Here is a 13,672-nt window from a genome sequence, read left to right as displayed (position 1 = left end):
ATAAAATTATGTAATTTTTTATTGCATTCTACAGTATGTGTAACACTTATATTTATCATAAATTGCACAAGAAAAAATTTTGTAAGTGATTTTTTGAACCTTGGAAAGGTCTATAACTCTATGGTGGGATTTTGTTGGAGATTTCTGATCATATATTGATTATTGCCAAGCCGACACATGCTTATAAGTTACCACTGGGGTGTCTTATCACAGACTGGTTAGTGAGCAATTGCCAAGAGATTACCATCGATCTGTACCTACGCGAAATTATAAATGGAAAGGTGCTCTTGACTTGATTAATCAGTTAAGTGTTGGAAGTTGTGGTGAATGGACAGAGTTTTGTGCGTTTAGGCTTTTTTTTGCAATCAATGAAAGTCTTTGGATATTTCTTGGCCAGCCTGGCCATTGCCCTCACTGTTGAAAGTCACGTAGTGGGAAACCAAAAAGATGCTGGAAAGCCCCATACCAGGCATGAGCATCCGAACTTAGATTGGTGGGAGACAGCTGTACTCTACCAAATCTACCCAAGATCTTTTATGGACAGCAATGCAGATGGGATTGGTGACTTGAAAGGCATTACAGAGAAACTACCCCATCTCCAGGATGCTGGAATCCATGCCACCTGGCTCAGTCCTATCTTCAGTTCTCCCATGAAGGACTTTGGCTACGACATATCGGATTTCACAAATATCAATTCCGACTACGGAAATATGGAAGATTTCGAGCAACTTCTTCATGAAGCTAGGCGTTTGAACATCCGCCTGATTCTGGACTTTGTTCCCAATCATTCAAGTGATCAGCATGAATGGTTTATAAAATCCGAATCCGGTGACCCAGATTATCTAGACTACTACGTCTGGAGGGATGCTAAGATGGTAGATGGTGTGATGCATCCTCCAAATAATTGGCTCTCAGTCTTCCATGGACCAGCCTGGACTTGGAGCGAAAATCGCCAAAAGTACTACTTGCATCAGTTTGCCAAGGAGCAACCAGATCTGAATTTCGAGAATCCAAAAGTCGTGGAAGAAATGACCAATGTCCTGAAATTCTGGCTGGATAAAGGTGTAGATGGATTCCGAGTCGATGCCATCAATCATTTGTTCGAGGACCAAAGCTTTACTGATAACCCACCCAATCGCGATGAATACGACCCAATGGACTATAATCATTTTGACACAATTTACAGCAAAGATCTCCAAAAGTCGTATCAGCAAGTGTACGACTGGCGAAAATATCTCGACAACTACGCTGAAGAGCATGGTACTGATACCAAGTGAGTCATTCAACCCAAAATATATTTTTCTACCTCTTATTTCGGCGCGGAATAAGAAAAATTGTGGTAAAATTCTCGTATCAGGTCCTTTAGATTATAGGAATGGGCGCTCAATAGCTCAAGTGGTAGACTATTCGCTTTATGATGGAAGTTTGGGTATATCACAGGACATGGGACTGACAACCCCATCCCTGTAGTAGAAAAATAATAAGAGATGTCCCGAACTACCCTTAAACGGGCTTCAAACCTAAGACCGTCTGCAGACTAGAGGGTTAGCCCAGTTCTCGAGGGTATTAAAACCATTTCCTATGTTTCTATCGCGCCGAATAAACTTTTGTGTATATTTGCTGTTTTCTATCAATGTAGAATAAATTGGCAAAAAAATCTAATACAAAATAAAAGCCAATTTAATAACGAAGAGGCAACCGAAAACTCCAAGTTGGCAACCTACTTAGTTTTGAAGATATCTCGTGAAATGTGTACGAAAACAGGAAAAAATTGACACCAAAACTGGTTGCATTTTACAGAGATAATGGCACACCCTTGCTTAAAATCTTAAACAGTAACAGATTTTATTGATTTTTCAAAATGTAATAAAAAAATGTTCAAAATGTAATGTTAAGGTCATTTGACCTTAATAATCCAATCCTAAGTCAAAATTTTCCAAAAAATCTTGACTGATAAGATATTAGAAAAGTTAAGCCATATGGCTAAGCCTTAGGTCTGAAGCCCCTATAAGGCTTAGTTGTATGGCTTATCTGCTATAATTTTATAGCAATCACGATTTTTTGCTACCCCCTGGCGAGTGACCTTCAAAGTTGAAGCCAATTTCTTACTTTCACATACAAATACGTATGGGAATTTTTCTGCACTCGTGACCGTTACACGATATATGTCACAATTGAGGTATGGCTTTTGCACAGGACTCTGTGCCTTGTAAAGATGGAGAAATATTCTATATTTCCATCTAAAAAGTTTTTCGTAACTCGAAGTGTAAGCTGAGTTTGGAAGCAATTTATGAGTTGGCTTAGGATTGGATTATTAAGGGCAAATGACCTATTACATTTTGAAAAATCAATAAAATTGCTTGCTATTTAAGATTTTGATACCTTCGGGAACTAGGCTAAACCTCTAGTCTGAAGACTGCCTTACGGGAAGGCCTAAGTTTTTCTATTGAACGGTGTACCACCGAATTCAACTTAAATTCAAATTACCTTCTATTCCAACGAGAACAGTTAACAGAAAAAGTAGCATTTTCAGTATATTTTTGCTGAGTCGATTAGCAAAAATATGCTAAGAGGTCAGCAGTTCTCGAACAAAAAGTGCTAACCAAATGGAAATGGCACTGCCTCGTGAGTTTCGTTTTAAGGTTAGCAGAATTCAGCTGCAAATACATGTTTCCAGTTGAATTGAAATCGGTTAGGATTGGGTGCTCGCTGGAAACTTGAACTTAGGATTTCTTATCAGTGAAATGATGTTGACTAATTTTTCCCCTGTGTTTTCTAAAAGTGTTTAGTTTGTCAGAATGAAACTAATTATAGTGTTGATTTCAACTACTAAAATGTTGATGTTATGAACATGTTTAGAAAAGCGCGCAGGGTATAGGTTTCGAGCTGCAACAACATTCCTACTCAAGCTCCATTAGAATACATTCAAGTGACCTACTTCATTATGCATATGGCTTGCTTACTTGAAGTACACGAGTAAATGTAAAATTCCTGAAAGAGCAGAACTAATCCCGTGTACTGCGTCATTAAACTTACTTTATCGATCCGATATGGCAACATGCATCTCCGCAATAATCATTTCCCTAAAACTCAGACTTTGTTCTTTAACGTTGATAACCTTTTCGGAACAAATCGATGGCTCAGCATGTTCTCGTTCAGTAATAACCATCCCGATTTATTAGCTCTCTCCAGTTGAGGTTTTTCTGTACCGATTCGAAAGTATATCTGAGAGAACTTACCTAAAAACCTGTTGAACGTTCGAACGTTTAAACCGACGAGTTACACTCAGTTCCGGGATTATGCACATTTTCGGGATCGAAAAAAAAAACTCGCGAAATGATTTTATGCATCGAGAAAATTTGCATACCCGTCGGCTTTCTTTTGAATAAATCGGCCGCAGAACGAATTTTGTGCAGAGTAAAAGTAATTCAAACAAAAAGATTCAACTGTTTAATAGAAGTGCATTAACAAACAGTAACTTTTTGGTCAGAGTTCTTCAATAAATTGATAGAATATTCAAAAAAATTATTTTAATAAAAGAAATTAAAGTTTTATTCTGAAAGATAAGAATGATTTTTTTCAAATTTCGCCCACCGCAAAATAGTATACATTCAGGCGTATTTCAAAAATACCGAAATCAAAAATGGTAGAACAATCAGCGATAAAGCGGCGAGTACGAAAATTTGCACTTTAGGCTTCCGGTAGATTTTCGAATAGGCTTGGCTTTAGAGTGACTTTGTTTCTTCGAATGGTTATTATTGATCGAAGCCTATATAAAAGGAATAATACGGGGTTCAGACCCAAGACTTAACTTCTCTAATTTCTAATCAACCAATATTTTTTGGAAAATTATCACTTAAGATTGGACAATATGGTCAAATGATCCATTCAATTTCTTGTTCAATTTTGGTTACTATTTCGAATTTCGATATCATCGGGAACTGGGCTAAACCTTAGGTCTGAAGCCGGTCTAAGCCACGAACAGTTTCAAGCTGAGATTTCACATACTGAGTATGGGACTTTTAAGTTTTGAAACCCCTATAAATTTGGGAATAATTAACTTTCTGGTATAATATTCGCAGGGAAGGTAGAAGCGAAAAGTTGAAAAAACAAATTTTGCAAAAATCGACTTATTCGACTTATAAATCTGACAAGTTAAGTTGTTCTATAACAAGGGATCCATAAGTGGCTCTCAGGGTAAATCGTGAGCAGTGATCGGCAAAATTGTGCCGATCCGAAGCTAAAAATCAACAAACCGGCAGTTTCGCAAGAATTGGCAGATCGGCAATGTTTTATCGAATATTCAGCGGATTTAAGTGTCAGTTCGCTCTTATGAAATGTTTCGTTCGTTTAAAATCGTGTAACATTATAAATTTCTTACAGATAATTCCAATAGTGATGAATTTTAATTTACTGTAATGGAAACATTAATCTTGTAGACTTACTTTGCCATGTCAGCAATTTCTTCTCATTTTAAATTTGAATGTGAACGTGAACCGTACTTAGGGGATTAAAAGTTTTTTTTTTACGAGGAGAAGAACCAGGTCGAAATTCCGTGTTTTCTCTATTGTTTTTTTTTGAATAAAAATTAAATATGAAAATTTAATGGAAATTTGCTTTGTGGTTAATTTTCCGCGTGAATTCTGCAGAATCGGCAGACCGGCATGATATCGACAGATCGGCATGAGATTTACAAATCCGTGCGAAATCAACAAATCGGCATAATTTTTACAAAAGATCGGCAGATCGGCAATCTAGTGAATCGTGAGTGGCAGAGTTATCTACTCCTTGTTCTAATAAGTGTAACGGTCGTCATTTTAAATTTGCGAGTTGATTCCCCTCATTAGAACGGGACCGAAAAGAGAACGTTCGTGTGGAGAAAGGGATAGTCTTTGTCAGACCACGGAAAGAGGGCCATTGAGTTCTGCTTTCTGGGCCAGGGTAAGGAGATAATGGGTTATCTCAGAGCCCGGAGCGACAAAGCCATCTTTTAACTTCCTCGGAGTGATATACGGCGATTGCTGATCACGAACACTCATTGAAGTACGGGAATGACTGGCTAGAACAAGAGACCCTGAAGCCTTCAGCGTTAGCTTAGGGATGAAAGTCTAGTCATGTTATTGTTATAGTAATAAAGGATTATGATAGGTTGGCTCAGCCGTCAACCGGTTCAACAATTGTCGAATGGGCCGTACACTGTATAAATGATGTCATGTGTCATCAGAAAAATTTAAGAGTTTTTGATACTTCTATATGCATGTCTCTTTACTCACAGTCAGTTTTATTCAGTAATGTAGCATATTGTACAGCACAGTTGTATTCAACTTAACCTAAATTATGAAAACTTTACTCTAGAACACATTACTTCTGATTCCATTAACCGATTTTGCTTAAATCAAACTTGATTGATAGGCCTTGCTGCACTTAACAATTTCAGAACATTTGACTGATCTAAATTCACTGATTTGAGCAAGACTGGTGTTACAGTGATATAGTTACAGGAAAACGTTTTTGTGAGACATAACCTCAAACATTTCAAATCCTGATGAACCGATTTCATCATTTATATCTGTCGGATTAACCCTCTTTTCACACTTAAAACCCTTAAAACAGAATATTTCGATTAAGATCGCTCTTAAGAATCCCATGTACCACAAACCGACCTAGTCTTAATCCCAGTTTATATTGCGAACTCTTGAGATAATTTAATTATTTCAACTTGCAACAGAGTTCTTCTGACAGAGGCATATACAAATATCACAAATACGATGAAGTGGTATGTATCTGAAGATGGAACTCAGAAGGGGGCTCACTTCTCCTTCAATTTCCAACTCATTATGGGTCTCAAGACACTCCCCGAGCAACTCAATGCTGCAGATGTTAAAGCAACAATTGATGAATGGCTCGAGAATATGCCAGAGGGATTTACTGCTAATTGGGTGGTAAGATTAATTGAATTCCAGAAATTCTTACAAAATCAATCGCATTCTAAATGGTAATTCTTTTATTCAGCTTGGAAACCATGACCGTCCACGAGTAGCCTCACGATTCGGCCCAGATTTGGTGGACAACATGAACATTCTGGTGCAGACTCTACCGGGAGTTGCTGTAACGTACTACGGTGAGGAAATTGGTATGGAGGACTACAGGGGCATCTCCTGGGAAGATACTCAAGATCCTCAAGCTTGTGGTTCAAATGAATCAGTTTATCAGGAATATACTAGGGATCCTGTTCGAACTCCTATGCAATGGGATAGTTCTCAGAATGCTGGATTCTCTCTATCCCCCACTACTTGGCTCCCTGTCCATCCCGACTATCCACAAAATAATTTAGCACAACAGAAAGCAGCCGAAAGGAGTACATACAAACTGTATAAGGAACTGGTTAATCTGAGAGTCGACCATGCTCTCGAATATGGAGACTTCAGATCCGTAGCCTTGGGCAGTGTTTTTGCCTACAGCAGAAATGTTGAAGGTCATGAAAGCCTAGTCGTAGTCCTGAATCTGGGCAATTCCGAGTCAACAGTTGACGTATCACCAATTCTCCTGGAATCATCCTATTCCGAAGGAACAGTAGAGATTTCCGTTACGAAATCTATTTACAAAAGAGAGTGAGTAGATCCTTCCTACTTTCAAATACAGCGAAGACTTTTCGATTTTTAATTAAATTTTCTTTTCCTTATTTCCAGTGACGTTATCAATCTATCCAGTGTTTCTCTACCTGGCTACGATGGAGTCATCCTGAGAGTTCCTTCATCCGCTACTACACTATTTGTCTCCGTATTTTCTCTCCTACTAGTTGCTGTTAGATTTTTGTTAAATTAACAATAAAGCGCGAAGAAAGATGTTATCATAAGAAATAAAAAAATAAATTATCTATTTTATTTAAAACCATTTTTTTAAACCAATAAAGTCACAAACGAGAAGCAAGTTCCCTTTCATTTAGAACAAAATATTTTCCAAAATCGTTTGTCTTGATTTTTATTTCAGGAAGGTAATTTTTAAAAACAAAACTGAAGAGTTGAAAAACAAAAAGAAATATTAAATAGAACATTATGAATTATTAATTTTACGGCTTTTGATTATTAATAATGCAATCCCACAATTCCAGTTTTTTTGAATATCAGATTTTCAAATATATATTTCTTAAATTTCGCGAATCTACAGGTCTTAAGTCTTGTAGAACTAAAAGAAAAAAATCTCGCGTGCTTTAAAATTTTTATATTTTTTAACAATTTCTTTAAGATATTACAATTTAATTTCAATTCAATTTTAGTTCGAATACAATTCACTTTCAATTTAATTTCAATTCAATTTAAATTCAATCTCAATTCAATTCCAAATTAAAATTAAAATAAATTAAATTTAATTTTAAATCCAATTTTAAATCAATTTCAATTCAATATTTGTCAAATTTTAATTCAATTTGAATTATTTTTCAATTCAATTCCAATTCCAAATCAGTTTCAATTCGAATTCATTTCCAATTCAATTTTAATTAAATTCCACTTTAATTTCAAGCCAATATTCATTCAACTTCAATTTAAATTCAATTTAGTTTCAATACAATGTCCAATCAATTTCAATTCAATTTCAATTCGTTTCAATTCTATGTCCATCCACCAATTTTAATTGAATTTCATTTACGTTTCAATTCAGTTTTAATTCAAAGTCCACACAATTTCAAATCAAAGTTCAATCAACTTCAATTCAATTTAAATTAAATTCCAATTCAATTTCAATTCTGCGTTCATTCAATTTCAGTTCAATTGCAATTCAGATTCTATTTAATTTTCAGTCAATTTCAATTCAGTGTAAATTCAACTACAATTCAAATTCAATTCAATTTCAATTCATTTTGAATTAAATTTCAGTTCAATTCCAAATCAGTTTCAATTCAATGTTCATTCAAGCCCAATTTAATTTCAATTCATTTTCAATTCAATTCCAATTCAATTTTTATACAATGTTCAATCAATTTCTATTCAATTTAAAATTTAATTTCAATTGTCGAAAAAAAAATCCGAAAGAACTTTAAACTTGTTTTCGCTAAAATATTTGAAGATATACACAGATCACAATCTATGCAGAGATCGAAAATTGACAGAATTTTTGCAAACAACTAGCAAATCTGTAATATCTTCGAAGACGTCAATAAATTGGCACGATCTTTGTAAAATAAAGGCAAATAAGTCCCAATATTTGCAGGGATCGGGAAATCGGCAAGAATTTTACGAAAAATTGGCAAAAAGGTTTATTACCGGAAATTGTTCGATCAGCACGTTTATTGAAAATTATCGAAATGATCCTTAAAATAATCTACCAAGGTGTGAATAGGTGGTTGTTAGAGTAAACCGTAAGCGATGATCGGCAAAATTGTGCCGATCTGGAGGTAAAAATCGATAGCTTTGCACTATTTTACTAAGAGATCGACAGATCGGCATGCTAAGCAAGCCATGCTCATTCACAAATATCGGCAGATCGGCACGATTTTAGTAAAAAAACGGCGAATTTAAGTATCAGTTCGCTCTTGTCAAGCTCAAACTCAACAGGCAATTCCTGTAGTAAACTTTAATGTACCGTACATTAAACAATTTTGAAAATCATGACACAAGAGTCAATAAGGGTTCCCGGTTGACTTTTTGTTTAATTTTCCGCGGAAATTCTGCCGAATCGCCAAACCGGCATGAGATCGACAGATCGGCACGACATCGATAACCTGGCACGAGATCGATAAATCCATGCAAAATCAAGAAATCGGCACAATTTTTAGAAAAGATCGGCAGATCGGTACTCGAGTAAACCGTGAGCGGCACAGTAATCTACCCGTTGTTATCGATATGTCGGAACGATTTCTGAAGAGATAGGTAAATTGGCACGACCGTTGTAATATATCATCATCAGGTAGTCAGAAACCTTGCGAGGAGCGACAAATCGGCAAGGTCATTGCGAAAAATGATCGCTGATGTGTTTATCAGTCGCGATCACTGCAAAATATCCAAACGATCGTTGAAGGTATCGATAAATCAGAACGATCTCTGCAAAGGATCTGCAGATCAGTATGACCTTTATAAGGTTGAAATATAGACATGATCTTGCAAAGAGCGAAAAATCGGGAGGGTTTTGTGCATAATGATCGTCATTGTGTCTATAAAAAATCGGCTGATCCGATTTTTGCAAAATATCGACACGATCGTTGAAAATAACAGGGATCTGTCGACAGATCGGTACAATCTTTGAAGAGGTCGAGGAATTGACACGATCATTGTAATAGATCTAAAATAGATCTAATAGACTTGAAAATGTTCTCATTCATTACGTCAAGCGCCTGGTAAGTTGGCCTTTTTATATGGAGCTATTTGAAGCCAATTCCTAAATTGATCTCGGACTCAGCTCACAGTGCTCCAATGAAAAAAATTATTTAAACAAAAATTTAGTATATTTATCCCTCCATATGGAAAGGTATCTTGTAATACGGAAAAACTTCTCATTTTTTTAAATATTTAGCATAACGATCACGAATGCAGAAAAATTCCCATACGCATTTTTGTATGTGAAAGTAAGAAATTGGCTTCAACTTTGAAGGCCACTTGCCGGGGACTAGATTACGTCTCATTGATCGTTTCTGGATTTAAATACAGGAATCGTTTAGAATTGTTCAGACTTTGAAATAGGGAAGCCTTTGAATTTTAGGAACGAAATGATCTATTCGCAATATCTCAATTAGTAATCTTCTATTTTAAGGTCATTTTTTACAGTCACGTGTTTGTAAAATTCAATTGTATACTACAATTTCGGCAATTTGTTATCCAGTGTGGATGTTCTGATAACAGGTGTTATATACAATGGATTGGAAAGTTTCCAAGTTTATTTGACCACAGCTGAGATTAGGCCGAGCAATAGAGAAAATATTTACAGAGATTAAGATTGGATGGACGAGAGTGGAACATCGACTAGTTCGAGTCGGGTTCTGACTCGTCCACAGACGATCATTCTGAATGATTCGCGCATGATCATGCTTGTATAGCGTGTATTTCGAGTACCCTCTGATAGTTATCTTCGATGATTAAATTAGCCATGACAGAGCGGTGATCTCTATATAAAGAAGCTTCACATTGAGGTAGCTTCATTTCACCGTGAAGCATTAAGTGAGTACTGATGAGTGTTAGATTAATTCAATTAGTGGGTATTGTGTACCTGGTTTCTGTACTGGCTCTCTCGTCGGCCAGACAGATTCAGTCAGATCACAAACAAACTCAGGACTCAAAAGACTGGTATGAGAAAGCTATCTTCTACCAAATCTATCCGAGGTCCTATATGGACAGTGATGGGGATGGAGTAGGAGATCTTCGGGGGATCACCAGCAAGCTGGATCATTTGGCGGATTTGGGTGTTGCTGGAACATGGCTTAGTCCAATTTTTACATCACCCATGAAGGATTTTGGCTACGACATTGCAAATTTCACTGAAGTCGATCCAGTATTTGGTACCATGGATGACATCAAGGAATTGTTCACTCAAGCGAAACAGAGGGGTATCAAGATTATCCTGGATTTTGTGCCAAATCATTCCAGCAATTTGTGCAAATGGTTTGAGTGGTCGGAGAATCGGGAAAATGGATACGACGACTGGTACGTTTGGAGGGATCCTAAGGCTTGGGTTGATGGACAACCCGTACCACCTACAAACTGGGTATGATTCATTCGAGCAAATATTTATGTTGAGTGATCGAATAGGAATTTTCTCAATAGGTGAGTGTGTTCTACGGGCCAGCATGGACGTTCAGCGAGAAGAGACAGCAGTTTTATTTGCATCAGTTTGACTATCAGCAGCCAGACCTTAACTTCCGTAATCCCGTTGTCGTGGAAGCTATGAAGGATGTTTTGCGTTTCTGGCTGGAACTTGGAGCTGATGGATTCCGTGTAGATGCCATTAATCACTTGTTTGAAATTGAGGAACTACTGGATGAACCTATTAATACGTGGGGAAATACCGATCCCAATGATTACGGATACCTAGACCATATTTACACCAAGGATCGCGATGAAACCTATGACATGATCTATCAGTGGAGGGAATTGTTGGATGATTGGCAGAGAACCCATGGTGGTGATACGAGAATCATGATGACTGAAGCTTGGGTCGGTGGAGAAGACTTTGTCAGGTACTACCAAGATGGCAACCGTCAAGGTTCTCATATGCCTTTCAACTTTGACTTGATCACGGATCTCGATGGCAGTAAAAGACCTTCGGACTTCAAGAGGGTCATTGATAACAAACTTCAACTTATTCCTGAAGGAAAGGTCGTGAACTGGGTATTGGGCAATCATGATAAGAATCGCGTAGGAAGCCGATATGGGGTGGAGAGGATTGAAGGACTCCTTGCGCTAGAAATGGGTCTTCCTGGAATCGCAGTTACGTACTACGGCGAAGAAATCGGAATGGTCGATAACAGGGATATCACGTGGGAAGAGACACAGGATCCTCAAGCTTGCAATCCTCAAGATCCAAGTCGCTATCAGGAATTGTCTAGGGATCCCGAAAGGACCCCTATGCAGTGGGACGCGACGACAAATGCTGGCTTCTCAACAGGAAGGCCTTGGTTACCTGTCCATTCAAATTATCAAACACTGAACTTGGATCGCCAGAAAGCATCTGAATATAGCACATATCACTTTTACAAGGACCTAGCCGAACTACGCAAAACCTCTACCCTCGTCTACGGAGCTTATGAATCAAAGGTCATGGCCAATGATAACATCTTTGCGTATCGCCGGACAAAAATTTCCGATACTGACACCAATTATCTCTTCGTCATTAACTTTGCTAGCACCGCATACACTGTCGATTTGACCCAGAGCTTCGATAACGTCGAAGAAACAAGTGTAGCTCTCTCGTACAGTTCTGGTTCCAAGCCATCCGGAACAATCGATCCGACAGCACTCATCGTTGGTCCACACGATGTCATAATTCTTCATTCAGGCTGCGAAAGATTACTCGTATCCATCACTTTAATCTTCACTGTCGTCGTTAAATTTCTATTTCTTTAATAAATGACATTTGATTTATGGAGTTACATTAATTTATAGACTAACGTACATGATTGTGTAAATAAATTGGTACGAGAGCTTTTTCAGCAGATAAGAATGAATTGTATTTGTATTATGTCTTTTCCATATTTACTTTTGGATGAAGTGTTAGATGATTTCCCCCTGTCTCAAGTATGATGATTATTTCTTCCAAACTCAATTAAGCTTATCGCGTTATCCCACCAAAGTAACTCACTTGGGATTGTGATATTGGCTCTTCTTGATTACGTTGTATCAACAACACTCCATCAAATTTGTATCTATTGATTTTTACCAATGATTTTGAATAAATATTGCGAAATGAGAAAACTTTTTGGCTTTCAGAGCAATATTTTTTGATTTTTAAAGGCTAAGGAAAATATAATTTCGTTTCATCTGGATACACAATCATATCGACTTTTCGCCCTCATGGGGTTAATTTTGTGACTGTAAAATTTTGAGGAAAATAACGTCTGTGTCTTGTTGCTTTTCCCGCATTTCTGCATGGCTTTTATACTGAGAAAAATCAGAATCGTTTTAATAACCTAATTCCTAATCACAGTAACTGTTTCCTAAATTTTTAGTACGTTTTAATTCGGATTAAAGAAATATTGTTTCATATCTTAAGCCCTAGACACACTTACGACTAAAGTCCAGAGACGACTAAGCTAGTTCATAGCCAAGTCAGTTCCTGACAGACTACAAATGAGGATTAGCATTCACTGGTATCCAGAAAACATAACTTTCCTGGGTTTTTATGCAGATATTTCTACTGAAATGCACTAATACTCCTTTGAAAATGAAACTATTTGTAAATTCATGTCTCAGTTCACGTGCAATAATTATTGTTGATTACAATTATTTGCGAGGTGGAAGATAACTCGCGACTTAAGCCAATTTTGGCGATTTTAGTGAATAATTCTTGTTGTTATAGGTGAATTGTGAAATAAATTTAAAAGTAGTTTCATTTTCAAAGGAGTACTATTGCATTTCAGTAGAAATATCTGCATAAAAACCTACGAAAGTTATGTTTTGTGAGTGCCAGTAAACGTTAAGCCTCGTTTGTAGTGTGTCGGGAACTGACTTGGCTATGAATGAGTTTAGTCGTCTCTGGACTTTAGTCGTAAGTATGTCCAGGACATTACGCGATTTATCCAATATCTCTGGTTTAGAAAGAGATATCCTGATAATTTTTTAAAATTTATTTACTAGCGTGTACAACGATTTCTGTGGTATTTGCTTTTTGAAAAACCGATTCCAAATCGGTTAAAAATCACGTTTTGGATTAAAAAATCCCCGCGAAAATCACGGATTTTCGCGGGGCGCGATTTTTTCTCATATTTTTGCGGAGCGCGATTTTTTTCGCTGATTTTCGCAGAGCGCGTACTTTTTCGCGGATCTATGCAGGGGCCCGAATTTTTTCCGGATTTTTGCGTGGCGCGTTATTTTTGCGGATTTTCGCGGGGCGCATATTTTTTCGCGGATGTTCAAGGGGCGCGAATATTTCTCGCATAGCGCAAATTCTTTTGCGGATTTCCGCTGGGCGCGTATTTTTTCGCGGATTTTCGCGGGGCGAGAAGTTTTCTGCGGATTTTTGCGGGGCA

At 37.2% G+C, this 13,672-nt stretch overlaps 3 protein-coding genes across 5 annotated transcripts in view; 2 read left to right on the top strand and 1 right to left on the bottom strand.

Annotated features, from left to right (window-relative positions):
- The window catches only part of LOC129806015 (dual specificity calcium/calmodulin-dependent 3',5'-cyclic nucleotide phosphodiesterase 1-like), a 455,456-nt gene that overhangs the window by 97,273 nt on the left and 344,511 nt on the right, over nt 1-13,672 (bottom strand). The window lies entirely within an intron of this gene.
- On the top strand, nt 212-6,891 carry LOC129806017 (maltase 2-like). The gene is made up of 4 exons (XM_055854312.1): nt 212-1,273; nt 5,729-5,942; nt 6,013-6,611; nt 6,690-6,891. Exons 1-4 carry the CDS (start codon nt 369-371, stop codon nt 6,823-6,825), a joined length of 1,854 nt encoding a protein of 617 aa, XP_055710287.1. The 5' UTR covers nt 212-368; the 3' UTR covers nt 6,826-6,891.
- LOC129806018 (maltase 2-like) lies at nt 10,096-12,398 on the top strand. The gene is made up of 2 exons (XM_055854313.1): nt 10,096-10,692; nt 10,752-12,398. Exons 1-2 carry the CDS (start codon nt 10,159-10,161, stop codon nt 12,048-12,050), a joined length of 1,833 nt encoding a protein of 610 aa, XP_055710288.1. The 5' UTR covers nt 10,096-10,158; the 3' UTR covers nt 12,051-12,398.

The sequence above is a fragment of the Phlebotomus papatasi genome, chromosome 3, assembly GCF_024763615.1.
Source record: "Phlebotomus papatasi isolate M1 chromosome 3, Ppap_2.1, whole genome shotgun sequence".
Classification (NCBI taxonomy): domain Eukaryota; kingdom Metazoa; phylum Arthropoda; class Insecta; order Diptera; family Psychodidae; genus Phlebotomus; species Phlebotomus papatasi.
The sequence above is the reverse complement of the archived record's forward strand: the minus strand, read 5'-3'. Positions and strand labels throughout refer to the sequence as shown.

Coding starts and splice junctions, on each gene's coding strand:
- LOC129806017 (XM_055854312.1), top strand. CDS start 369: ATGAAAGTCTTTGGATATTTCTTGGCCAGCCTGGCCATTGCCCTCACT. Junction 5,943..6,012: donor GATTTACTGCTAATTGGGTG/GTAAGATTAATT, acceptor TCTTTTATTCAG/CTTGGAAACCATGACCGTCC. Junction 6,612..6,689: donor AAATCTATTTACAAAAGAGA/GTGAGTAGATCC, acceptor CCTTATTTCCAG/TGACGTTATCAATCTATCCA.
- LOC129806018 (XM_055854313.1), top strand. CDS start 10,159: ATGAGTGTTAGATTAATTCAATTAGTGGGTATTGTGTACCTGGTTTCT. Junction 10,693..10,751: donor CCGTACCACCTACAAACTGG/GTATGATTCATT, acceptor TTTTCTCAATAG/GTGAGTGTGTTCTACGGGCC.